Source organism: Drosophila busckii, chromosome 3L (genome assembly GCF_011750605.1).
Source record: "Drosophila busckii strain San Diego stock center, stock number 13000-0081.31 chromosome 3L, ASM1175060v1, whole genome shotgun sequence".
Lineage (NCBI taxonomy): Eukaryota > Metazoa > Arthropoda > Insecta > Diptera > Drosophilidae > Drosophila > Drosophila busckii.
Genome location: NC_046606.1, coordinates 3893086 through 3918571, shown reverse-complemented (window position 1 = coordinate 3918571; position 25486 = coordinate 3893086). Strand labels below are relative to the sequence as shown.

The 25486-nt window shown below is 38.0% G+C and overlaps 3 protein-coding genes across 4 annotated transcripts in view; 1 reads left to right on the top strand and 2 right to left on the bottom strand.

Moving 5' to 3' along the window:
• Window positions 1–13391, bottom strand: part of LOC108599605 (cyclin-dependent kinase 14) — a 101131-nt gene extending 87740 nt beyond the window's left edge. The window contains exon 1 of one of the 2 annotated variants that reach the window (XM_033293413.1): window positions 12934–13391. In XM_033293413.1, the coding sequence (XP_033149304.1) occupies window positions 12934–13021 (88 nt within the window). In that variant the 5' untranslated portion in view covers window positions 13022–13391. The remainder of the gene's footprint in view (window positions 1–12933) is intronic. The other variant, XM_033293414.1, reaches the window with a different exon arrangement.
• A 3703-nt stretch (window positions 13392–17094) lies between these two features.
• On the top strand, window positions 17095–18772 carry LOC108598812 (20-hydroxyecdysone protein). The gene has a single exon (XM_017985557.1). The coding sequence runs from the start codon at window positions 17215–17217 to the stop codon at window positions 18592–18594; it is 1380 nt and encodes a 459-aa protein (XP_017841046.1). The 5' UTR covers window positions 17095–17214; the 3' UTR covers window positions 18595–18772.
• Window positions 18773–18948: 176 nt separating this feature from the next.
• LOC108600769 (probable serine/threonine-protein kinase nek3) overlaps window positions 18949–25486 on the bottom strand; it is a 34832-nt gene continuing 28294 nt past the window's right edge. Inside the window, exons 3-7 of the mRNA XM_033293624.1 lie at window positions 24662–24745; window positions 24402–24600; window positions 22416–23485; window positions 21190–21919; window positions 18949–21155 (exon numbers count right to left, since the gene is read on the bottom strand). Of these exons, the coding sequence (XP_033149515.1) occupies window positions 20644–21155; window positions 21190–21919; window positions 22416–23485; window positions 24402–24600; window positions 24662–24745 (2595 nt within the window). The 3' untranslated portion in view covers window positions 18949–20643. The remainder of the gene's footprint in view (window positions 21156–21189; window positions 21920–22415; window positions 23486–24401; window positions 24601–24661; window positions 24746–25486) is intronic.

Here is a 25486-nt window from a genome sequence, read left to right as displayed (position 1 = left end):
TTAAATTTTTATCTACCTACGCACACATGAGCAAACTGTTAACTGTTTACTGCGTCTCTCTCTCTCTCTCTCTCTCTTTGGCTTAATCAAAGCTACAGTTCAATGACCAAAAACTAAAGCAGCTTATAGTATGTCATGCTTCATTAAATTTCAACTAACTGCTGCTGCTGGCTGCTGGTATTTCATAAAATATTTGTTAGTTAGAATGTTTGCCACAGCCTGAAATATGCATAAATTGACGCCCAGAGTTCTGCTTGCCTTTCACCTCGAATGGCACTTGGCATGCATAAATTAAATCACACAAAAATCCAGCAAAAGTCCGAGAGAGAGAAGTCAGCATCAAAATCAAAGATGGTTTGCATAATTTCGCAAGCGAGTGCAGAATCCAATCAAAATAACAACGTGAGTTGTTTAGCAACTCAATTTAAATAACACAAGACTCAAAGGCAAATAATAATTAAATCAGCAAAAGAAAAAAATTGCAAAAACTTTACAGTTTTATAGTCTATACAATATATAGTTCAACTAATTCAATTAACACAATGCAAATGCAGGCACAAAGGCTCTGGCTCTGGCCATAAAATAAAAACAAAAAGCAGCCTTTGATTGCCACAGCTCCACAACTTTCAAGTTAACAAAACTAACGAAAGAGCAGCTCACAGGCTTTGTTCCTACGAGCTGGAGCTCGAGCTCGAGGTAAGGTCCTTGCACTTCGCACACACAATAAACACAAAAGCGCACATGAGAGCGCTGAGAGCCCCCAAAGAGCGAGAGCGAGAGCGAGCGCAAGGTAAGTCGCCCAAAAAGCTGCTGCTTGGGCTCGCTGACACTGACACTGGACCCAGGCACAGACCCAAACGCGTGAAGCTATTCGCTTGCCACATGCATATATGCATGTGTGTGTTTGTGTGTGTGTGTGTGGCATTGTAAGCCAGCGTGCAGCACATTGCTCAAGGCTCAAGAGCACTAAATGCAAGCGGCAACATCCTGAGTGCAGACCCAACGTCAAAAGCCAAACGAAGCGACAAACTACACTGCAAATAATTTATTGTCAATCATTTGTCAGTTGAAATTACATTTCATATGCTTAGAGTTGTTCAAGCGAATTATAAATTGAACTGACACTTGCAGCTAAAAGTATTCCATATTAAAAGAATATTTTATAAAGCAAATTTATATTAAAAAATTTTATATTTTAAGCAAATTTCAATAAGAAATTGCTCTATATTAAAAACGTATTTTTAATTTTATATTTTATTCATTTCAAGCATTTTTAGTTAGAAAGTAAACTATATTGAAATTTATATTTATTTATTTATATTTATGAACTTTATTTTGACTGAAGAACTTTATATAAAAGAATTCTGTATTAAGGAATTATATATTACGGTACTTTATATTAAAGATTTGAATAATAGGAAAATAATATATATAAAAAATAAAATATAAAGGAATAATATATAAAGGTATATTATATAAAAGATTTGTATAATAAGGAATTTTTTCATTTGAAGAATTTCTTCATTCGTAGTGAATATATTTTTTTTATGTATTAATATTAAACTACTTTATATAAAAGAATTTTATATAAGGCATATTTATATTAAAGAATTTCATTATAAGGAATTTAATACATTATTTTCACATTTAAAGTATTGCTTTATTTGAAATTGAAAATATTTATTTATATTATAAATTTTAATTTATAATCAAGTAATTAGTGCATTAAGTAATATTTTTAAAAATTCTGCTACATTTTTCTAACTGCATAACATTATTTTTACTTAAATTTCTTGCAGTATTTTGTCAACTTGCCTCACAACTTTATGCTTTTCATTAGAAATAGGCGCGCAGCTTAGAGCTGAGCTCAGTGTCTGAACTCTGAGGCACAGCGTCATGGCTGTTGACAATTTCTATGGCAGTCACCTGAACTCGAGCTAACCCCCCCACACACTCTTTCAACATTTGCTTTGCCACAATTTGTTGCAGTCATTTTACGCTTTTACGCCACAATTGTTGCCTGTGTGCAACTGAAACTGCATTGAGAGTTGGCAAAAATGAGAGAAAAAAAACTAAACCACAATTGGGTTTGTTTGTTGTGTACAGTTTGACAGCCACTGGCTGTTAGGCAAGTGAGCTATTTAGGCCGGCGTCAATGCATTGTGCTCACTGAATTGCCTTTAGCTTGACGCTTTTTCGGGCGCTGTGCCAAAGTTCATTGGAACTCAATGAACTCCACTCACTCAACTCAATCGGTACAAAAACTAAAGCGACAGCTTGGAGAATTGAGCTGGGGCTAAAACTCATTAACAAATTGCCTAAAAACAACAACAACAACGCGCAAGTTTGAACAACATGACATGACAACAATTTATGCTGCTACTTTTGTTGGATTTGCTGGCAATTGCCGCTGTCATGCGGCTGCTCTCCAAAGACAGAGGCAACAGCTCCTGCTGACCATGACGTAAATGAACTTGGACGCAAACACTTGCCACCACCTGTAACTGTAGCCAGCCATCACCTGTGTGTGTGTGTGTGTGTGTGTGTGTGTGTGCTCCACATTTGTCAGACAGTCGCCACATCACACGACTGACGTTGGCGACAAAGTGCTTGATAGCAAAGCAAGGCGTAAAGTAAAAAACCATTAATAACTGGCTTATGCAATTGCCGCTAAATCGCCAAACACAGCCAATAGGTGGAGCTGCTAATATAATTGCTTACAAGCTGCCCCATTGGGGTGTGTCAATGAACTAGTTACGCAGCTGACACTTTGCATACAATAAATTATATATTAGCTAGTCGTACACTTAGCTCAGTTAAAGCCTGCAGCTTTTATATAAAAACAAAGATATTTGCTTTCTTTATACAGTCGAAACAAGCATTCTAAACAAAGATTATAACATACATACTGTTTGCTTTCGCATAACTGTCTACATATTTTTTATTATAGAGAAAGCAGTCCAAACATGTCGCTCACATTTTTTTTAAATATAATTTGATCAGCAAACTTAAGTAAGCAAATAATTTCAATTGACAGTTTCTTTTCTCAATAAATTTTGATAGCTTTAGTTAGAACTAACTGCTATTGACAGTTTGATGTAGCTTAAGTCTGATTTTATTTTTATATATATAATAAAAAATAGCAGCTTTTCGCTATTATTTCATATAATTTTACAAAAAATAAAACTTAACTTCTATTGACAGTTTGATGACGCTTAAGTCTCATTGCTTGCACTTTTAGCTGCTGCATGTCAAATAATATTTTTTTTAAATATAATATAATAAAAAAATAGCTACAATTGACAGCAGTTTTTAAATATAAATGCACAAAAAATAAAACTCAACTGCTATTGACAGTTGGATGCGACTTACTGCAGCTGCTTACGACTTTTTAAGCAGCGCGTATAAATATTAAGTGAGCTTAAAGCAGTTACTGACTTTATAAGAAATTGCTGCTCGCTGTGTAACTGAAAGTGAAATCAATATTGCGCCCGCAGTCAATGTCTCAATTTTCAAAAGTAACCTTAGCTATCAACACAACGAGGGGGGTGGAGTGGGTGTTTGACTTGATAGAGTCGTATGCTTGTCACACGTTCTCGGCTATGCCATGATTTCAATTTAATTGCCATGCCCGTTGGCAAGTGTCAACAATTATCAAGTATACGCCACCTGTGCTGCCGCAGCGGCCTACGCCGACGTGTGTGCGTCAATTGACGGCAAAAATTAATTGAGCGCACTCATGAGACTGCCAATTAGCGGCACTCGGCAAATTTATAGCCGCCAGTCAGCGTCGAGTCGAGAGTCCGAGCGAAAATTAGAGAGCCAAACAACAAACAAACGTAACGCAGCATAAAATGAAATGAAATCGTTTCATATTAAGCTGCGCTGTCAATTTGTTTGAGAGCGCGCGTGTCCAGCACATACATAAATAAAAAAAGTAAATAAAACAAGGCTAATAAAAAGCGACGCTGCCAAAAAGTTTCAAAATGTTACGTTAAAAAATTGGCTTAAGTATTGGCAAGTTGACAAGCATTTGTTGCAAGTTAACAACAATTTGCAAGTTTGCACTTCCGCTAATTAAAAAGTTAAAGCTAAAAATTAATTAGCTTTGCAACTTTATTATTTTTAATTGACAGCAAGCTTGCAGCTTTGGCTATATATAAAAAATAGCAGCTATTTTTTCCAACTAAAAATAAAACAACTTGTGGCTAATAATAAAACAGAAATATGTGAAATATGTCTAAGCGAATATTTAGCTCAAAGCAAAGAGGCGACTGCCTACGCAAAGACTATGAAGAGCCTAAATACATGTGTGTGTGTGTGTGTGTGTTGGGGGTGGGCTAGGGGCAGGCAGCGAAACAAATTACGTAGGCAACAAATGACAGCTGGAAGAGCCAGCTACGAACAATAGCAAAACACAGCAACAATTTTTCACGTTCTCACATAACAAAAAGCAGCTAAAGAGCAAGACATACTGCAAATGTTTTGCTAAAAATTCTGTGAATTATTATTATGTTGATAAAATACAGGTCTATAAAATATAAAAGATATACATATAATAAAAATGGTACATATGTATTCAATTCTAATCGATACTATCAATTAAAATGCTGTTATAAATTTAATATAATATATTTGCAGCTATACAATATTCAATATATAATATAATAGTCTATAATATATATATTTACAGCTATATAATATTCTAAAATAGCATTTGGGCATATTTATGCATCTTAATTGTTATCGATAATATAATATATTGCTAATATAATATATATTTGTAGCTTGTTCATTTTAAGCTAACGCTAACATATATACTAACGATGCTAGTGCATATCTTTGATAATTGTAAATGCTTTTAAATTGTTATCGATGCTATCGATAATTTAAAAAGCGTCCTTTTCTTTGTGCATTCACTAGTTTTAATTTATGCATCTATAAACAAAATATTATCTGCTTAATTTGTTGTCTAAGCGTTAATGTAATCGATACTATCGATAATTAATCTCTTAGCAGCTCTCCACACTCTAGTCTCTGCTGCAGCTATATGCCCCACATTTGAGCGCATAATACCCACAACACAAAAGCTTTAGTTCGGAACTAGCGCAACGGCTTAGAATTATATTTTGTTTCTGCTTACACAAAAGCAAAGCTCTATTTTTTTTCTATGAAATGCTAAAAATAAGCTACAAACCAAATATTCATGTAAAGCGCAAACAATAACAAGAACAAACAGAGAGAGGGCGGCTAGGCAGGCGTACGCAATCAAGCGTAGTTTCCAAAATTTTCAACTACAAAAAAAAAAAAAAAAAACTACAAAAGCAAATACGCATAAAAGAAGAAGCAGCAGCAGTGAAAGCAGCAGCCTACAGCAAACAGAACAAAACAAACAAGAAAAGGTACACACAACAACAACAACAAAAATTAAATTCATAAAAAAAAATGCTGGCAAAATGTAAGAGGCGTGGCCAAGCAGGCGTAGCAACAACTGCAATACTCATAAAAATTTTTTACGCACATTGAGCAAAAAGTAAAGGCTACAGAAAAGGACGAGAGCACCTGAGCCCAAGGACATCATACAGCTGCGACTGCTGGCGCGTAGGCGTATGTGGCAGCTTTCTCACACACACAAGCACACACACGCACACACATGTAAAATTGAAAATAAAATAAAGGCAGCGCAAATTTGAGTTTTTTACAATTTGTATTTTCTTTTTGCCGCTTCATTTCTGCAACTGGCAATAAAATTAAATGAAAATTGTATGCGCTTATGCATAAGAAGAAGCAGCAGCAGTGTGGGGGCGTGGCGTGGGGCGTGCCACAAGTCTGTGGCAAGACACTTAAATGTGACTGCCACAAACAATTCGTAATACGCCATTCGCAATTTGCATTTGCATTTAATTAATGCACATTAAATATTTACAAATTGCATTAAATTAACGTGCGAGGCGCGTCACAACGCCCACGCAGAGCAAGAGGAAGAGCGAGAGTCTGAGCGGTCACTTCTGCCACATTGCTCTGCATGCTGTGGCAGCAATCCAGCGGCATGTCCAACTGTCTCGAATGCTTAATATAATGCGCGCTCTCTCTCTCTCTCTCTCGCTGTTTGATTGTCCAGCTTGGCGTTACAATTTGCGGTGCATTTGTTAGCGAGAGAGCAGCGTGCAAATTTGTTTCGATTTGATGCGTGCTTGCCACTGCGGTTGCCACACAGCTGCCACGCAATTTACTCTCAGCTGCCACTGTGTGTGCACTGTGTGCTTAGATTTATGAACTCTAGATATAATAAATTACAATCAAACAGCGAGAGTTATCTATAATCTTGGTTTGCCATTAAGTAGCAGACATTGTTGCATTGCAAGAATTTGGAGCAAAGTAAAGAGAAATGTGCGAATTGAAGATTTATTATCTTTAAAACATACATTTTCATATGTTGCTTATTAGTAGTAGAAGAAGGAGTACAAGTAGTAGTAGAAAAAGTAGTTGTTGAAAAAAAGTAGTAGTAGTAGATGTAGTAAAAGTAGTAAAAAAAAGATGTAGTAGAAGTAGTAGCAGAAGTAGTACAAGTAGTAGTAGAAGAAGTAGTAGTAGTAGAATAAGAAGTAGAATTAGTAGAAAAAGTAGTAGTAGAATAAGAAGTAGAATTAGTAGAAAAAGTAGTAGTAGAATAAGAAGTAGAATTAGTAGAAAAAGTAGTAGTAGAAGAAGTAGTAGTAGAATAAGAAGTAGTAGTAAAAAAGAAGTAGTAGTAGAAGTAGCACAATTAGTAGTAGAAGGAGAGGAGGAAGTAGTAGTAAAAAAAGAAGTAGTAGTAAAAAAAGAAGTAGTAGTAGAAGTAGCACAATTAGTAGTAGAAGGAGAGGAAGAAGTAGTAGTAGAAGAAGTATAAGTAGTACAAGTAGTAGTAGAAGAAGTAGTACTAGTATTAGTATAAGAAGTAGTAGTAAGCGAAATAGAAGTAGTACTAGTAGTAGTAAAAGAAGTACAAGTAGTAGTAGAAATAGTAGTACTGATAATTTAAATGAATTAAATTTTAAAATATTTATTTAAGCAACAGAGCACTTTGAAATATTTCTGCCACACAAATTAAAACTTAGAACAAGTTTATTTATATCTATAACTTTTATTTAATTCAAATCGAAATTGTCTGGCATTACAATTACTTTTGCACCACTGTGCAACTACAATGCAATGCACTGACGCACGTAGCTGCCAAATGCAACTTTAATTAGTTTGAGCTGCCTTTGCACCTGTAAAATCTACACGAATATTGCGTATACGCCACGCCAAACAATCGGGCAAGGGAAAAGTAGATTAAAACCAAAACTAAACATGAACAAGGCTTTGGCTGTGGCTTTGCCGCTGACGCTGACGCCGACGCTGGTGCGCAATAAAGCTGCAAACAAATACCAAAAACTGTTAATATAATGGATTGAATTGAATTGACTTTTGGAGCAGCCAACAGCGGTCGAGCTCAATAACCATTTGGCAGTTGTGCGTCAGAGCCGAGCGAGCGAGCGAGCGGCTCAGCATGCAAATAGACAAAAGCAAACAAATTGCAGGCCACAAACTGCAATCCATTGGCAGTTTTTTGGCGTTGTCCATTTTTGTGTGATGTGCGAAATACGTTGACAGCAAAAACGAGCCGAGCGCACAATTAAAATTGAAATATTAAAAAAAACAAAAACCAAGATAAATGGCCAACGAATCGCTGAGGCAATTTGCTAACCAAAAATAGCCAACAGGGCGGCTACGTCACAGCACATTCAATGCTATTCGACTGGAAAGTGCACACTAATGACAAGAGCCGCGAGCAATTGGAATTTTTGTAGCTGAAGTGTGGATTTTAATGCAGGTGTGTGTCCAAAATCGAAAAAATTTGCTAATGCAGCATGCAACATAAAAAAAATGCCAGAATACACATTAAAGGCGTGGCAACAGTTTATGCGCTTAATTAACAGTAATTAAACCGCATAAAATATATAAATAAATAAACGCATTAGTGTATTAAAGCATTATAAAAAATAAACAAATTTAGTTTAAAGCGCATGCAGTACATTTATTATTTAAATTAAATCAATTGCAAGCAAAAAAAAAAAAATATGTAAATTGCTGTGGTTATTAAACAAATTTGTTTCATGCACGCATTTGTTGTAAAAACGACAATAAAAAAATTAAAATACCACACGGAAATTATTTACATTGCTCTATGTTTTTTTTTGCCTAATTAAATAACATTACTTTTATCTTTATTTGCAGTTTGCCGCTCGCTTTATTTTCTTTTTAAATTTCACACGCCTCAAATGGCGTTTGCAGAATGCAAATTACTTTAAGCAAATTAGCGCGGAAGTGCCAAAGTGCAAAACCAGACAAGACAGTTACTATAATAGTAACAGCTACCCCCCCACCAGCTCTTCACACTCGACTAAAAATGCAATGTTGGCATGTTAAACAAATTAGTCTGCTGTGGGTGGCTGAGCAGGCAGAGCAGGTAGATTGACTATCAAAGTGCTTAATAGCCATGGATGAAGTGTAAACAGAAGGCTGCCAGCAATAAAAAAAACATAAGCTAAGGAGAATGGGCTAATAGGCAAATTGGTATAGAGTTACATTTGCTGAGTTGCTAGCAAAGTGATTAAAACAATTTTAATTTCAATTGCCTGCGGCTAAAATTGCTAAGGCAGCTACAAAGCTTAAAGCCTTATAAATAATTTTGAATTCAGCGAAATATAATTTGATACTGTTTTATTAAATAATTTTAAATGCAGCAAAATTTGATACTGTTATATTATCTAAGCTTAAACTAAGCTGCTAATGTTTGACAGAATTAAAAAAATATTTGCTTATATAATATAATTTTAATATTATATTTATAATTTTTTATTATACTCAAATATTTTCTGCATTTTTTTTTTTTTCAATTTTCAAAGCTACAAAAATTAATTGTAAACTGCTCAAAAGTTTTTGCAGCAAACACTGCGTATACTTAATGCAGTTTTTGTTTAAGCATTGCTTAATAATTGAACCATATGTGTATTTTAGGCTTTTGCTACATTTTTAGTTGTATAAATTCGGTAGCAACATTATCAATAAGTAGCATCATTTTTTTACTTTTTACTTTCTGCATTTATAACTTCAATTCATTTTGTTTTACTAAAAATTTCTGCTATTCAAATTATTATTATATAAATGTCGTATATCATTAGCAAATTATTTATTAATTTAACAATGTGTGCATTTGACGTTTATGGAGTTTGTGCAGTTGATTTAGTTGCGCTTAATTTAATGCACTTGAAAACATTTGCAACTTTTGGTGATCATTTACATTGGGGCGCGGCAAACGTTTGAGAGTCCAGAGCCAGAGTCAAGTACCTCAGAAACGTTCGCATTTGCGGCTAGTCAAGCGTTTATTATTTGAAATGCAATCGTGCAAGACTCGAGTTTCAATAAATGTGGCATAAGCGCAGACGACGATAGAGAACGCACCCCAAACTCCAAATTGCAATTGCAAAGCTGCAAACTGCGAACTGTGGCAACAGTTGTTAAATATATATGTGTGTGTGTGTGTGTGTGTGTGTGTGTGAGCTATTCACAAGGAAATACTCGTTGAATTTATATGAAAAACAAGCAGTTAGTGCGGCCAGCCAAAGGCATGCAAGACTATGAAATGCACTTTATGCAGATTTCAATCATTTCAAGCATTTTATGACTGCCAAACAAGCAGTAAGAGCAGCACTGAATAGCATACAACTATGACATACACTTTGTTAAACTATGTTAATATTTATTTAGTTAAATTCTATATAATTTTAATCATTGCTATGGCTGCCAGTTGCAGCTGCTGCTGCTTATCTTTGTTACATAATCTCCAAGCAGCTTGCAGCTACCTTTAAGCAACTTTAAGCAACAAAGTGTAACTTTTACTATAGATAGAGCGCTAGCGAGTGTAAAGTACAAAGGCAAGCAATTCAGCACAAAAGCTGCAAATCAAAAAGTACTAAGCCCAGTCAGCGACTGCACCTGACGCTTGCCACGGCTGCTGCTGCTGATGCTTGGACATGCAACATGACTAACTGCTGCACATTTGTCTATGGCTATGTGCAACATTTGAAAAATGTGGCGCCGCCGCTTGATTGTCAATGTGCATATTTTTTTTATGATTTTACATTTTTTATGCAAAATTAGCGCCATATTTTTGTAGCACGTCACAGCGCCACTAATTGCATTTTTCACAGCGTCATATTTTTTATGCAACAATTGCAATTACGTTACAAGCTTTTAATAAAGTTAATTATTTTATGTTATTACATTTTATATATTGTACAGCTTTTTATTTGTTGACTTTTTGCCTGTTGTGCACTAATTGAAAATGGCAACAAGAGAAAATATATTAAATGCTATACAAACGTTTTTATTGAACATTCTGTATTTGCTTTCGGTTAAAGTTGCATTTGCTGCTGGCCTGATAAGCATGAAATCACAACTGATAAAAAATAACAACAACAACAACAAAAGTGAGTACATAGAAGATACAATAATATAATGTAAATATGCATGAGTGGGGGGAGTTAATGGCTGATAGCAGCAGCGATTTGAGCCACGCAACAATTACGTTTTTAGTGAGCGAGATAAATAGAAGAAATGCCAACAAAACATGCATGAAAAATAAATGAAAACAAATGTGAGAATGTGTAAATGGCATTTGAAGTGTTTAAAGATAAGAGAACTACAAACTGTATTCATTGCTATATATGCAAGTCGTAGTGATAAAGAATATTAAACAGAGCTCTAGTAAAAATTATTTAAAAAATGCTAAAATACAATTTCGATATATATGCATATAATTCAAGTTGTGCCTAAAGAGCAAAAAACTAAATTTCATTTAGTTCAAAATAAAAACCTACAGTACAAGCTCAACGATAAGCAAACTATTTATAATATTAGCGACAGCTAAAGTAAAAAAAAAACTAAGTTTCATTTATATCATTTTACAGTTTTAGTAAAAATTCTTTAATAAAAACCTACAGTACAATCTTCATGATAAGGAAACTATATATAATATTAGCTTTAATTTCATTTATAACATTTTATGCGCATTTTACAGGCTGAGTAAAAATTCTTAAAAAATAAATCTACACTCCATTCTTTATAAAGAGCAGACTATTTTTAATTTTAATGAAGTATGTAGTACTCAAAATATAAAAGTAAATTCCATTTTGAACACATCTTTTAGCTATAGTAAACATTCTGTAGGAAAACCTCAAATATATAAGCTATATAAATAAAAATAAATAAGAAAACCATTTAGCAACATTTTTTGGCAGCTCTAGTAAAAATTCTCTAACAAAGCTAAATAATTCAGGCAGCTCACTCATTCAGTAATCTGCACAATGAGTTGGCTTTCCATTGAAATTTTGTATATATATATTTTTATTTTCTTTCACTTTATCAAGTGATTCACAAATTGGCTGCACTTCAAAATTCTAAAACTTATCAATGTCTAGCTGATAACAGCGACAATCAAATAGTTGCAAAATAAAAATCAACACGATAAATAGCTATCAAAAATGATTAATAAATTGCAAATGCCATTAATTATATACATTAAAGAATGTTTGGCAAATTAACGCTAACATTTAAATTTATTTAGTTGGCACATTTTTTTATACTTGTAGCTTTAGTTCTGCAGCTTTTAAGTTGCTAGAAACAGGTTTTATTTTTCAGCTGGCCTTTTGGCTTAAGCCAAAGCCCAGCAAACAGTTCAAGTGGCCCGACAAAAGTCGCGTTGACGGTCGCAAAGACCAAAAAGCATAAAGCGCTAAGCCGTACTTTGACTTAACCGACTAGCTGATACGCTTTAAGGCTAAAACATGTGTTTTTTAATTAAACAGCTGTTAAGCAGCTGATTTTTAATCTTTAAGCTTGCTATTATTTTTATTAAAGCGACTAAAGATATAGCGCATATGCTTTTAGCATAGCTAGTCACTGTAGCTAACATTCTAAATACATGCACAGCTATCTATGTGCAATTTCTTATGTGTCTATATATTTTTGTATTTTTTTTTATGCAGCATGTAAAATCAATAAATCCGAGCGGGTTCAGAAGGTGATGACAACGTCGAAAATGCTTTTGACCTTCATCAAAAGCCGTTGAAGCACTGCGCTGCGACCTTCTGTTGTCCCCCCCTTGCCCGCTGTTCTACACACACCTTGCAGCACACTGAGTGCCAATTAAATTCGTACATACAGCTGTTTGTATATAAAAAGTATATATCCATGTTTAGGTTTTTTTGCTGCTTAATTATTGTTTGTAATCTATAAAGTCTTTTATGCTGCCGATATGCCATTTATTGTTGTTGTTTTTTATGTTTAGACCGACCGGCCGGCCGGCCTGCCAATCGACAGACTGTTAATCATTAATTTCTTACACTCGCAAATTCTTTTGGCCAAACACACACACGTGCGTGTGTTTTGCTTGCTTTAATTAATAACAATGCTAGGGTACAATAAATAAGCTTTTTAATGATCAAATTTCACATCCGTTTGGCAAAAAAGTTGCGTCAGCTTCGCTAGTCTCTTTATATTTTTAGCTAAAAGTTAGTTTAAATAGATATAATTTAATATATTGTAAGCACTTTGCGTTTAGCGTTTTACTACTGTAGTCAAACAACCTGTATGTCTTACATTATCTTTGCTAAATATTTACTCTGCTTTGTCTTTCGCTCTCTTCCTTTACTTAGCATTCGGCTAGCACATGCACTTTACAGTTTAGCCAGCACTACACAGCGCTTGCCAAACTGTGCAGTCGCTTTCGCCTTGAACTTTACTGCCAGCAAGCGTTTTACTTTATAATTTTTCGTCTGTTTTTTTTATACCAAATTTTGTGGGTCAGTCTAAGTGTATATGTATTTGTTGTGTGTGTGTACTCACCATCTTTAGCTGTAGTTGTAGTTGTAGCCATTGTTGGTGTAGTGTTGGCAGAGGAAGCTGACGTCGACGCTGCGTTTGTGCAGTGCATTAGTCACGTTGCCTAATTGTTGTTGTTGTGGTTGTTGTTATTGTAGCTTGAGCTTTACTATTATTACTGTTGTTTGTAGACTGCAGCTAGCTTGAGCTTATAGCGCCGCCGCTGATAAGCGAAGCTTGACACCGACATAAAGAGCGAGAGAATAGGAAACGAGCACAAACAAAGGCTACAAACACCCGCACGCACGCACACACACAGAAATAAACACAAACACTAACACACGCGGGCAGCAGAGATAATAATTTCTTTTGTCGAATAGCCAAACGCAACAGCCTAGGGCTTCATTATTTTTATATGCATTTAATTGATTATTTGTATTTTTATTTTATGCTTTGTTTATCACTTAACGCGCTGACGGCAAAGACGACAATGACTCCCGCACATTTAAAATTAAAAATAGTAAAATAAACCATGCACGCTAACTGTTGTTATTGTTGTAGCTGCTGCTGCTGCTGACATGTGCGAGCAAGCGAGAGCGCGATAGAGCTGCAGGCAGCGCGGCCTTTTGTTGCTCAAAATTTTTTGTTTTATAAGGCGCCGCGATGGCGCCCAATTAAATATTATAATTATAATTAATTATTTGTAGCTGGCTCTTCATGTCTTTCAACTCTTCCTCTTCTTGTTATTGTTGTTGTTATGCTGTTGGCAGCGCTAGCAACTTGCTTGTTGTCAAATTCGCGTTATTCAAGCAACTATTGCTTTCTTTTGTTTTCTATTCACACCCGCATGCGTTGCACACATTTTTCACACATTTAACACGTTTTTAACAATAAATTTCTTCAATTTTTAACAAGAACGTGTGCGCGGCGTTGTTGTTTACTTCGAAATCGTGTGAGCAGTGCGGCAATCGGTGCGAGGGAAAAGGAAATATCGCAACTAGAGATGGACACGTGCTTGTTCAGACTTCGTGTCTCTTGGGGCTCATTAAAAAATCTGCGGGTCTCATGCACGTCTATTCCAACGGGAACTTTTTCATGGGGGTACAGTCCTAAAAAACAATAAACGATATAACATATACATTCCTTACAGATTGGTAAAGTACAACAAAAAATAATACTTTAGGTAATGACATAAACAAGATGTCTGTTACATCGGCCTGACCATCTCTACGCGCAATATATAAGCGAGTATCATCTGCAGTTTCGAACAATGCGAGCGGAATGACTTCTATAAGTGCGAGTGAGTAAGACGAAGTTCGAGTTCGACTCAAACGTTCTAGCGAGTATAATCTACAATGATTTCGTGCGAGCAGTGCGGCTGCGACCGGTGCTAATAAGAAGTGGCGAATATGAAAATGCAAGTCAGCATTTGCGCTGGAAAGTATATTATCACAATAAAGCTGCTTATTTCTGTTTTAGTAATATATTCTTATATTTTACATAGCACAGTGCAAATGTATTTGAATAACGCATATGATAGGGTTGCAGCCGCGTTTGGACATTCAAATTGAAGCGCTGAGCTCGACCGACCACCACAAAATTATGATTGCAGCTATCAGTGCTGCAAAGCACATAGTCTTGCTTTTAAGGCTGCCATATGTGCGAAAAATTGTGAGCGTTGCGCGTTTGAATTGTTATTTCAAATAACAATTAGAATTTCTTGTTTTTCAAGTAAAGCGAGAATTAGGACTGCCCATTGCAATGAAATGTGTTAAAGAATCGGAAACAAATAAGTAAACTTTATAAAACGCATATATACTAATTATTTAAGTTATGCACCATTTATAGTACATAATTTTTCTATAACTTCCGCAATGTTTTCTATTGTCTTGGCAATTATGTTGACCTTGACAACAAATTTGCTGTTATATATATGACACATATAAATTGCGACAATAGCAAATATTACAGCTTAAGCGTGTTAATTTATGCCAAGATCTGTCAACGCCTTCTCCCATTACCCAAATTTTAGCTGTTGTTGTTATTGTTGCTGCTGTTGTTGTTTATTATGCCAATACCGCGCAATTGTCAAGTGAAAGTTGCCACTGTGTGTTGTTATTGTTGCCACGCCCATGCCAGACGCCCATCTGCCCACCTGTAGTATGTGAGCGAGGTGTTAATTTTGGGGCGAGCGAATTACTTTACTTTAAATAGCTGTAAGTACGTAAGTGTGTGAGCGTGTGTGTGTGTGTGTAAATATGCTAATACGTCAGACGCTAGCTGAAAATTCAATTGATGTGATAACAGCAAATAGCTATTGCATAATAAAGTTTTACGCATTAAACAAAACAAAAACAATTCCGAGTTGAAGTTGAGCTAAAATAATGAAAGACTTAAGCGACAAACTGCAATTAAAAGACAGGTTAGCAAAACATAAAGTTGCGCGTCTATAAAAAATCAAAGCTAAAGTCAATGTCCTTTAACCAGGCACTATATATAACTTTAATGTGTGTGTATATATCTCTCTTGTTGTCTCTGTAACTCTTGCCACGCTTGACTAAACTTGGCTCTTTAAAGGGCCAACACACAAACAAGTTTTTGCCACAAGCATTAAAACAAAATTACAAGCCATAAAAAAAAAATTGGCAAGCAAGTAAAATAAAGTCAAGTTCAAGCTGTACGCTTAGCTTTTCCTGCAGCGCACACAATTTTCATGGATATTATTTTTCGTTGTTGACCCATTTACTTAGTTTTCTATTTCTATTTCTCTCATTTGCATAGAAGAACGCTAGAGCACGCCCACAAAACTGTGAGAGGCTTAGACCCCACTTGCATTTCTAATCAATAATTAGGGCTGTAAATGCAGCTGGCTTTGGCGTCTTTGTTGTCTTTCGTAGGCTCTGCAGCAGCCAAAGCTAATTGGGTCTAAAAATAAACTGCGAGCTGGTTTCGAAACTTGTTTTCTCGCCCTGGCCAAAGAATCAAAGCCCAAGCAGCAGCCAAAGAGGCCCAAAGCGGCTGCAAGTCCAAAGTTAATGTTGCAGCCACAAAGCCGTAGCCGCATGTCTTGACTTTCTTGTAAAGACGCGCCCACTTGAAACAAGAAAAATCTGAATCTGCTGCTGATCAAAATGCATCAAGGGAATGAGAGTGAAAAACAAACGAGGGCCCCAGACACGGCCAGACAAGTTCTTGTAAACTTAATGTTGTTAGCTCTTGGCCCAAAGGGGGAGATTGGGTAGGGTGTAGTCTGCATGTTTGCCTGACTTGGGCTTGGGCTTGACTTTGCTGGAAAATATATGGCATGAGATCTGCAGCCAATCGACCGATCGATTAAATTTAGCTGCACAGTGGCGCAAGCTAAAGAAAGCAGCAATTGAATTTTATCGTTAGTTAAGTATGAAAATTAGCTAAATTATTTTTAAAACATTATTTAATTACTGCAATTCCCAGAAAAGGTTTTAAACTCATAGAGCACCTTTGAGTAATTTGGATATATGATTAGGTAGAGCAGATGTTTTTTTTATGTTGCAGGTAAAAAATAAATTAAAGAAAGGTTATAGAAAATTATGAAATATGCTGAACTGTTCTTTAAACTTTACTAAGAGATAATCTGTAATATTCGTATCTTGGTTAACACTTCAAACCAAAATCGTAAAAATCTTTCTCAGAATTTCGCCAAATCTCTGGTGCTCTATAAAAGTCGCAGCAGCCAAAGCCACAGCGTAAACCTCAACTCATAACCTACATTAGAACTGGCTTCCATTTTTATAACCACTATAAAAATACATTTTATAGCTCCCCTTAAGATCTTTAATTATCAGCGAAGAAACTGGAAAATATTTATGCATACACACGCTTGATGATCGATCATTATGCATATAATTAAATTGCTTAAGAACCACTGTGCAAAAGAACCTTCAAATGAAGTGCGTGTCCAGTGTCCATGCCCATGCCCAGATGCAGTTCAATGACATTTAGCAAAAGAATTGGCCAAGTGCAGCAACGCAGAAGATGAAGCAGCAGCAGCGACAACGCTTAGGTATTGTCTTAAGCCAAGCAGCAGCAGCAACAGCAGCGGCGACAGCAGCAACGCAACGTTGCGTCGCTGTCGACGTCAACACCGACGCCGCCCAAGAGGCCGAGTGTATAAATGCGCCAATGCCAAAGAAATTTTCAAACAGTTGCGAGCGTGCGACGCTAGCTGACAGCCAAGAAAGCTTCAAGTGTAAAGAAATAAATAAATTAAATCGCTTTTGTGTGTTGAGAGTTCGTGCGTGAGTCGTTCCAAGTGTTTTGCATAAAATGAAGCTGCTGGGATTGTTGCTGCTGTGCCTGGCTCTGGCCACTACCAATGCCAGAGTGCTGCAGCCCAGACAGGCCGACATACCTGTGACCATTGTGCAGGAGAGCGAGCAAAAGCTGGAGGAGCAGCAGCCAGTGGCATTGCCGCTGATCAAGGAAGCGGTGAAAGAGCAAGAGAAGGAACAGCCCATTGAGCAGCCAGCCACAGAGCAGCTTAAGCCCGAAGAGCCAAAGCCAGCAGAGAAGGCAGCACCCGCTCCAGTGGCAGAAGAAAAGGCAGCACCAGCTGCAGTTGCAGAAGAGAAGGCAGCAGAGATTCCAGAAGTCAAAGCAGCCGCTCCAGCTGTCGAAGCCGCCGGCGCTCCCGCTCCAGCTGTAGAAGCAGCAGCCGCACCTGCTCCCATTCCAATTGCTGCTGCTCCTGAGATTGTGGCACAGCCTGAGCCCAAAATTGAGGAACCTGCAGCTCAACCCATCTTGAAATCCCTGCCAGCTGAAGAGCCCGTCCAAGTAGAATCCCAACCCGAGCAAATTGTGCCTGCTGTCGTTCCCGTTGAAGTCGCCGCCCCAGCTGAGGTGCAACCACAAGTGCGTCAAGCTACTCAGGCCACGCCCACTCAACAGTCGAGCACACAGCAAAACTTTGTGCAGCAATTGATACAAAACTCACCCATTGGCCAGTTCCTGAATCAGTTCAATGGTCAGCAGCAGCAACAAGCGCAGGCCGATCAGCCAGCTACACCTGCTCCTACCATTCCCGGTTTCTTGAATCCCGGCGCCGCCATCACTTCCGCTCAGAACGCCGTTCAGAACGCTGCGCAATCTGTGGTCAACACCACCACTCAAGCTTTCCAGGGCATACAGCAGTTTGCCAATAATCTGGGCACTCAGTTCCAGAACACGCTCTCCGGCTTGACTGGCCAGCAGCAGGCTCAGCCCACTACGCCACGCCCACCAGGTCCCATTCAGTCGTTTGTCAACAATGTCTTCGGTGGCAACAACAATGCTACAGCTGCTGCACCCGCTCAGCAACAGCCAGGTCCAATTCAGGGTATTATCAATTTCCTAGGCGGCAATCGTCCTCAGAACAATCCAGCTCCAGCGCCTGCTACTGACGCGCCCGCCAAGCCTGCAGTCGATGATAAAATTGAGTCCGCGGAACAAGCTATTGAGGAGCAGCAAGCTGAGGCGGACAACGAGGTGCGCAACAGCAACGAGGCCATTGATGACTCCTTCGAAGAAGCTGTGCCCTCCAACGAGGTGATTGTGGTCAACGATGATGCCAGCGCTGCCGAATCCGAGCCAGAGCCTGTGGTGCTCAAGTCGCCCGAGTTGCAGCCAGAGCCAGTTGCTGCTCCCGTTGACGCAGTTGCTCTCTAAATTATTATAATATGCATCTCAGACTGATAAAGCCATTTCATCGCCATTCTTTCGTCGCCTAAAAAACGAAATGAGAGAGTTAAACACACACACACACACATAAGAAGTGTTTGCTTAGTTCGTTAAGTGCATGCCTCAAACCTATTTATTTCATTTTCGCAGGAATTTAATATTTAATAAAAACTTATAAACAAAAAACAAACAAACGCATCGCCTTTACTTTGCTCTAGCGATATCAAAACTATCGAGCGGCTGCTCACTTAACAGCTGTTAACTTGTTATCGATCGAACTTAAAGCTTTGCAGATCAAACACGTTGTATTCAAAAAATTATTTTATATTTATTTAACTGTTTGTCAATTGTTTATTTTTGTTATACATTAAGGTGGTTCGATAGCTCAAAATTGTTACATTTCAACCTAGACGCAAACAATTTACACTTATAAGAAGGCTTACTCAAAATGAAGACTATGGAAAATGCTTAAAAGCTAACTAATGCAGCTGCTTGAAAAAATTTTAATAAACTAAAATTACATTTATGCCAAGTTGGCATTTATTATATTAATTTGAAATTGCATTTCATGTTCAAGCTGCCTTGGAAAAAATATGCTACTTATGTTTAAGTGTGTGTTAGGGAGAGGGAGACAAGGATTTGGGGGCAGTGTTGTCAAATGTGTTTTGAGCAGCGCTTGGTTCTTAGGGCAGCAGAGCAAATTGGTTCGGGGTTTGGGGGGGGACTACAATGATATATAATGCTTGTTGCTTTTGATTGTGTCTTTCGTAGATAATACATGTATATATGTATAATTATCAAGTCTTTGATTTGATTTTAGTATTATTATGATAGGTGCATTAATAGACACATAATCATATACATAGATTTGAATATAAATATGACGAGTATATATGTCTTTGTGTGGAAATTTGTTAACTAATTAAATTGTTTATATTAGGCCAAACATAACAAGATTAAAGCATTTTATAGTAAGTGTATAAGTATGTGAGTGTGTGTATTAGTGTGTGTGTAAATAGACGAGTAAATAGAATTTTGATTTATATGTGGGCAGAATTGAAATAGAAACTGTTGTATATAGAGAGAGACGGAGAGAGTTTATAGGGGGATTAATTTGAAGCCGTTTATGATGATTTTGCATGATATATGTTAGTGTAAATATATATGTATATTACGTGGGTTAATACATCTCATATGTCTGTTCAGATACGTTTTATATATAGCAAAGAGTATTTCACTTACTTGTTGCTTTAGCGGATTATACATTATTGCTCTCTATATATATATGTATATGTATATGTATTGTATGTATGTGTGTGTATGTGATGAAGGTCATCTAATGGGCAGGATTTGAGTACAGTTGCTGCAAATTGTTACTAAGAAGGTACAGTACTTGTATATAGTTTAGTTATAGAAGCTATATCGTTTGACTTTTGCTATAGGCAGGTTCTTTTCCAACTAAATGTTATGCAGAAATTAGTTACTTATATTCTTTGGTTTTGCTTTTTTGGTCGCATTTTATAAAAATAAAAATTTGTTTTCAGTTTTTTCATGCTAATCAATAACTAATATTGCACAATTGGAATCTAGAAAATATATACCGCACTTATCAAATACAATGTATATAAATTGTAAGCATTTGCTTTGTATATTAATATAGCCTAGGCAGATATATGCGTATGTACGTGTGTATATATAATTAATGGGAGATTTTAATATGCATAGACCAAAAGGTAATGCAAAAATTGCATAGAGCTTAAGCTGGCTGGGGGGGCTTCAAGGCGCTGGTGAGCAAGAGAAGGAAGACGCAAAGATTTAAAGAAAATTGAGCAGGAAGACTGCGAAAATGAAAAGTTAGAACCAACGCCGCACCAATGCTTATGCTTAGCTGATTTTAGAATATTAGGCTAGTTATAGGCTATGGATAATACACATTGTACACTTATGCGTTATATTTCTTTATATATATAAATAGTTCTTAGAAGCATTTGGAGCAGCGACTAGCATACGTTTCAGTTTTCTAGGAGCAAAGCCAGCTTATAAATTCGTTTCAGTTCTGTGATGTTGCTGCAAGGCATTGGCGCTGGGCGTGGCAGCCACAGCGCCGCCAGGCGTTGCCATGCGCACACGCTCGCCAACGCCGGGTCCATGTAGACGCGTATGACGCAGCAGTCTTGACGACGCCGCCGGCCCAGCAGCTGCAGCTGCAGCTTCGCCACGCATAGACCATTCGTTCTGTTTGAGCAGAAACTGCTTGACATTGTATTCCATTTGGGCAATGTCCACATGCTGTGTAGTTGTATGCAGCTCCGCTTGCACCGAGCGCGTCTTGTCCGTATCATTGGGATAGTATTTGTAGTTGAGTATATCACACGTGGGCTGTTCGGGGCACAGCAGCGCAGGCGAGCCCGAGCTGGTGGAGTCAGCAGCAGTAGCAGCAGCAGCAGCAGCAGCAGTTGAAGTGGCAGCAGTTGTTGTTGTGGTGGTGGTGTAGGCTACTGGCAGTCCCGAGCGTGTAGTGCGTCTATAGTAAGTGGTGCAGAGCTCTGCTTTTTTTAGCTGCGTTTTGACTTTGGTGCGAACTGGCCGGCGGCTGCTCCGGACTGCTGTTGCTTGTGTTGTCTGTCTTAGGTGAAAGCGAATCCTCTGTAGATTTGCCTGCATCGCCTGCATAGCCATTGGGCAGCTGCTGTGGCGTAGTCTTATAGCCCGAGTCCATGCTTAGCTTCTCTATCGATATGGAATCCATGCGATCGAGCGTTGAGTAGCTTGACTGTCGCTCTGTGCCTGAATTCGAATCGCTAGTCAAGGCACGCTGCTCCAGCTGCTGCGTATTATGCTGCACCCACTCGGCTACGCGATTCAGCTGCTGTCTGCGCAGCAGCACGCTCTCCTGATAGTCTATGGCATCACTTATAGAACTGGAGTTAACCGAATGCTTGGGCGAACTAGCAGCAGCAGCAGCAGCAGCAGCTGCTGCTCCCGCTCCAGCGGCTTCATTGAGCTCTTCCACTTGTGCTTGATTTTCAGTCTCTTTTTGCTCTACCTGCGGCTCTAGCACTGGCTGCAGTGCTTCATTAGGCGCTGCGCTGGCTTGCCAAGCATCCACAGCAGCTGCTGCATTGCTTTCCTTCGAGGTTATAATATCCTTGCCATCGCTTAGCTCTTCATCCAGCAGTCGCTCGCGTCGCTTGTAGATAACAGGCACATGCGTCTCCACAGACTCCAGATTGTCCAGCAGCACATTGCTTTGGCCATTCTGTTGTATGCGCATGGCGCAGAGACGAGGTCCACGATATTTTGGATTCTCAGCCTGCAAGACAACAAAATGTTAGCACAAAGTTCAGGTTAAAGTGAAAAGTAAGCGCTATGAATAAAAGCTATAGAAAATCGGGTTATTATAACTATATAACCTAAGCTCATTTGCTTAACATTTTATAATTAGTTTAGGCGCAGCTACTTGAGGAATTTTAGCACATAGTAAAAATTCTTTGAAGCTAAAGCTTTAGTTGGCTTAAAAATTCTGTGGCAATATCCTTAATAAGTAGTGCCATTTCCGCTTTTTTCCCGTCAAATCTAGATTTTTTTAAAGTGTGAATGCGGGAAAATTTTGAAAAAAAAAGATCGCTGACTTTACTTTCTCTGCAATTTTCAAATTTATTCACTCAAGCTTTTTGCTTTCTCGGATTTAGCTTTTTTATCACTTGCTTCCAGCCAGAAACAGCTTTTTTTCCTGATCCTTATACGCTTGTTATAAAAAACTCATTTACCCATAGCTTTTAATCATTGTCTTCAACTTGTCTTATTACCTTAATAGTCTTAATGAGATTTCGATTGAATGTCTCAAACATTTTAGCACCTTCGCAGCTGCTCGTCTTGTTGCTCCAAAGACTCTGCACGCTGCCTGAATTTGTTGACTTGAGCTGAGCAGCCGCAGCGCTGGTGCTGGGCGTTTGACTAAGCTTCACTTGGCTTGGTGGCGCTGGCTCTATAACATCCTCTAGCTTGGTAGTTACTGTAGCTGCTGGCTCTACTTCTAGCAAATTTGCTTGTGATATGCCCGCTAGCAAAGGTTTGCTAACATCCTCCTCCAGCTCTTCTCCAGACTGTGCAGCTGACGCTGCCGTTGTGGGCGCTGCTTCATATTTGTTGAGCAATTGCAGCGCTGTGCCGCCGCCGTCCAAGAAGCGACGCTGATAGCCTTGGCGACTGGTCTCCAGCAAATATTTCTCCGCTGCATAGGCGCCCAAATGCGTTGTGGGATACATAAGCGTAGAAGCTGTAAGCTTGCCCGCATAATCCTGCCCCGCTGTGCGCTCGCATAGACGATGATGTCCTAGTATGGGATTCACCATCAAATCATCCTTTTTGGCTGGCGTAAACAGCTTGTCCATGTCATTCAAATCGGACACTGAGCTCTTTGTTTCTGATATAACCGAATCACTCGACTTGACCAGCTTCATCAGATACGGACTATTGGTGCGCGATGGCGAGTTGAGATTGCTGTGGCAGCGCAGGCAAAGCTGCGTGCTCAGCGATTCATTCAGCGCCGCATTGGCGCCCAACGTATGCGGCGTCTGTGTGGACACCGTGTAGGAACGTGAAACATCCGCCAGCACGGTTAGATCCTGTTTGCTGCACTGGCACGTGTCGCAATGCTTGACCTCATTCGCCTTGAGCTCATCCTCCAGAAATTTGGCCATTACTGTAGGCGAAATCATATCCGAATCTGTTGCTAGCTTCGATTGCGTTTGATTGTTGTTGCATTTGTTGTTGGCCTTGGCAATGTTGTTGTTATTGTTGTTAACCAGATCTTTGCTGTTGTTGTTGTGAGCTGCTGTTGCTGGTTGTGTGTTGTTGTTGTTGCCATTGCTAGCATCTGTTTGGGTAGATATTGAGTCGATTAGTTTAAGAGTTTTATATAAGCTTAAAGTTAGATTTAATTTAATGCGCAGATTTTAAGGCAATATTTGCATTTAACAGCGGCGTAGCCAGTGTGAGTTTTGGATCTTTAATAAAAAAGATTTAAAAAGCTTCGAAGAAATTACAAAACTTTTAAATTTAATTTTATACAAAATATAGCTACCACTCGCTCCTAATTTCTTTTCTGTCTATGTTAAATTTCAATGTTAAATTTCATATGCTAAATTCAAACAAAATATTCTATAGCCCTTTGTAAATTTTTTCTAACTATGCCACTGTTTTCTAATTAGACTCTGCAGTGAATTTTGAATAAATGACAAATTGTAGTTGCTAAACTTTGTAGTTTTCATAATTATATAGCAATAATAAATGAAGCCTTGCAAAGTTTTGTTAGAGTTTTATTACTTTAAGTGAAAAAAGTTTAGCTAAAGCTAAAAACTTAGCCTTGTAAAATTCTAAGCGACATACATTTCGCCCACAATATTTCAAAACTACTTGTTAGTTAGCTAGTTAGTTAATTCTGCCCCGCAGGCGAACAATTAAATATAATTAATTAAGCTAAATATTGCCTTAAAACTAAGCACACAACTATTAATAAAACTAAAACTGTAAAAACGTTAAACATACAAACCAAAAGTTGCGCAAACTAAAAGCAAAATTGTGCAGTTAAATTGTAATTAAAATTAAATATAAATGAAGCAACAAATATTTTAATTAAAAGCATGCTAATTGTAATGTGTGAAAACAAACAAGTTTACAACGCAACAATTTTAATGTTTATTAAATGCAGCGCTGCGTTAAATTACTAATTAAATAAAAATGAAATGAAAATTGCAAAAAAAAAGAAATCAACATGGTCTACTAACACTTACCGAGGCCACGCATGGAGTAAACCATGGCAGTGGGTGGAAAGGGGCAGGCCGCTGGCGGTGGCGAGTCCGAGACCGGAAGCACTTTATAGGAAGCTGTTGTGGCCACGCCCACGCCGCTATTACTGCATTCCGAGTCCGAATGCGAATTGGTCTCCAGACGCATATATGAGGAAACTTTTGATTGGATCTCAATGGGTAGCTAGAAAAAAAGGGAGTTAAGCATATGCAACATGCAGTGCTGTGTGTAGCATGCAACTCACCGAGGACACCTTTTGTGGCACGAAGCTGTCCGGTTTGCATTGCAGCAATTGTATGGCCAGACTTATGTCAGCCTTGTAACGTTCCTACAAAAGAGAAGAGAGAAGAGCGAAGTTAAGTTTGAGAACAAAGCTGACTACAACAAAGATAAGCAAACTATATAGCATGTGTGTGTGTGTGTGTGTAGTTTATTTAATGCCTTGCTCCTTTTGACACTTTTCGTATGCAAATGTCAAATATGTTGTTTGCTTTTGCTTTCTTCGTCTCTTTTTTTTTGCTGCTGTCCCCTTTCGCTCCAAAGCTCTGCACATTTCCCTCTTCCTAACATTTTGCCTGAGCTGCTTTTTACACATTGTTAAACAAACTTTACCCCCCAAACCCAGTTACTGAACACCCAATAGCGGGTTAGTCGTGCCCCCCCCTTTTTTTTTTTTTTTTTTGTTTGTTGCTTTTGTATTTTTGGTGTCAGCGGCAGTAGCCAGAAGTTATTTTCTCCATTTGTTCTGTTTTCTATAGCGCGCACACACACACAGCCAAACACTTGCATATAAAACTTTAGCTGGTGCTTAAATTTAACAAATGCACTCGCACTCGAACTTGTTAAACAAGGCAACAATGCAACAGCCAGCTGGTTACACAATTACCAAACCAAAAATGGCTAACGATACTACGACTATGAAAATACCAAGCAAACAGTTTGCGGTACAACAAATTGCAAGGACGTTACACAATATTGAAGAGTAACTCTGGAGAGTGTTGGAAAATGCATATAATGAAGCACAATCGATAGCAACTAAGTGAATATCGATTCAAAACTTTTCATGCTG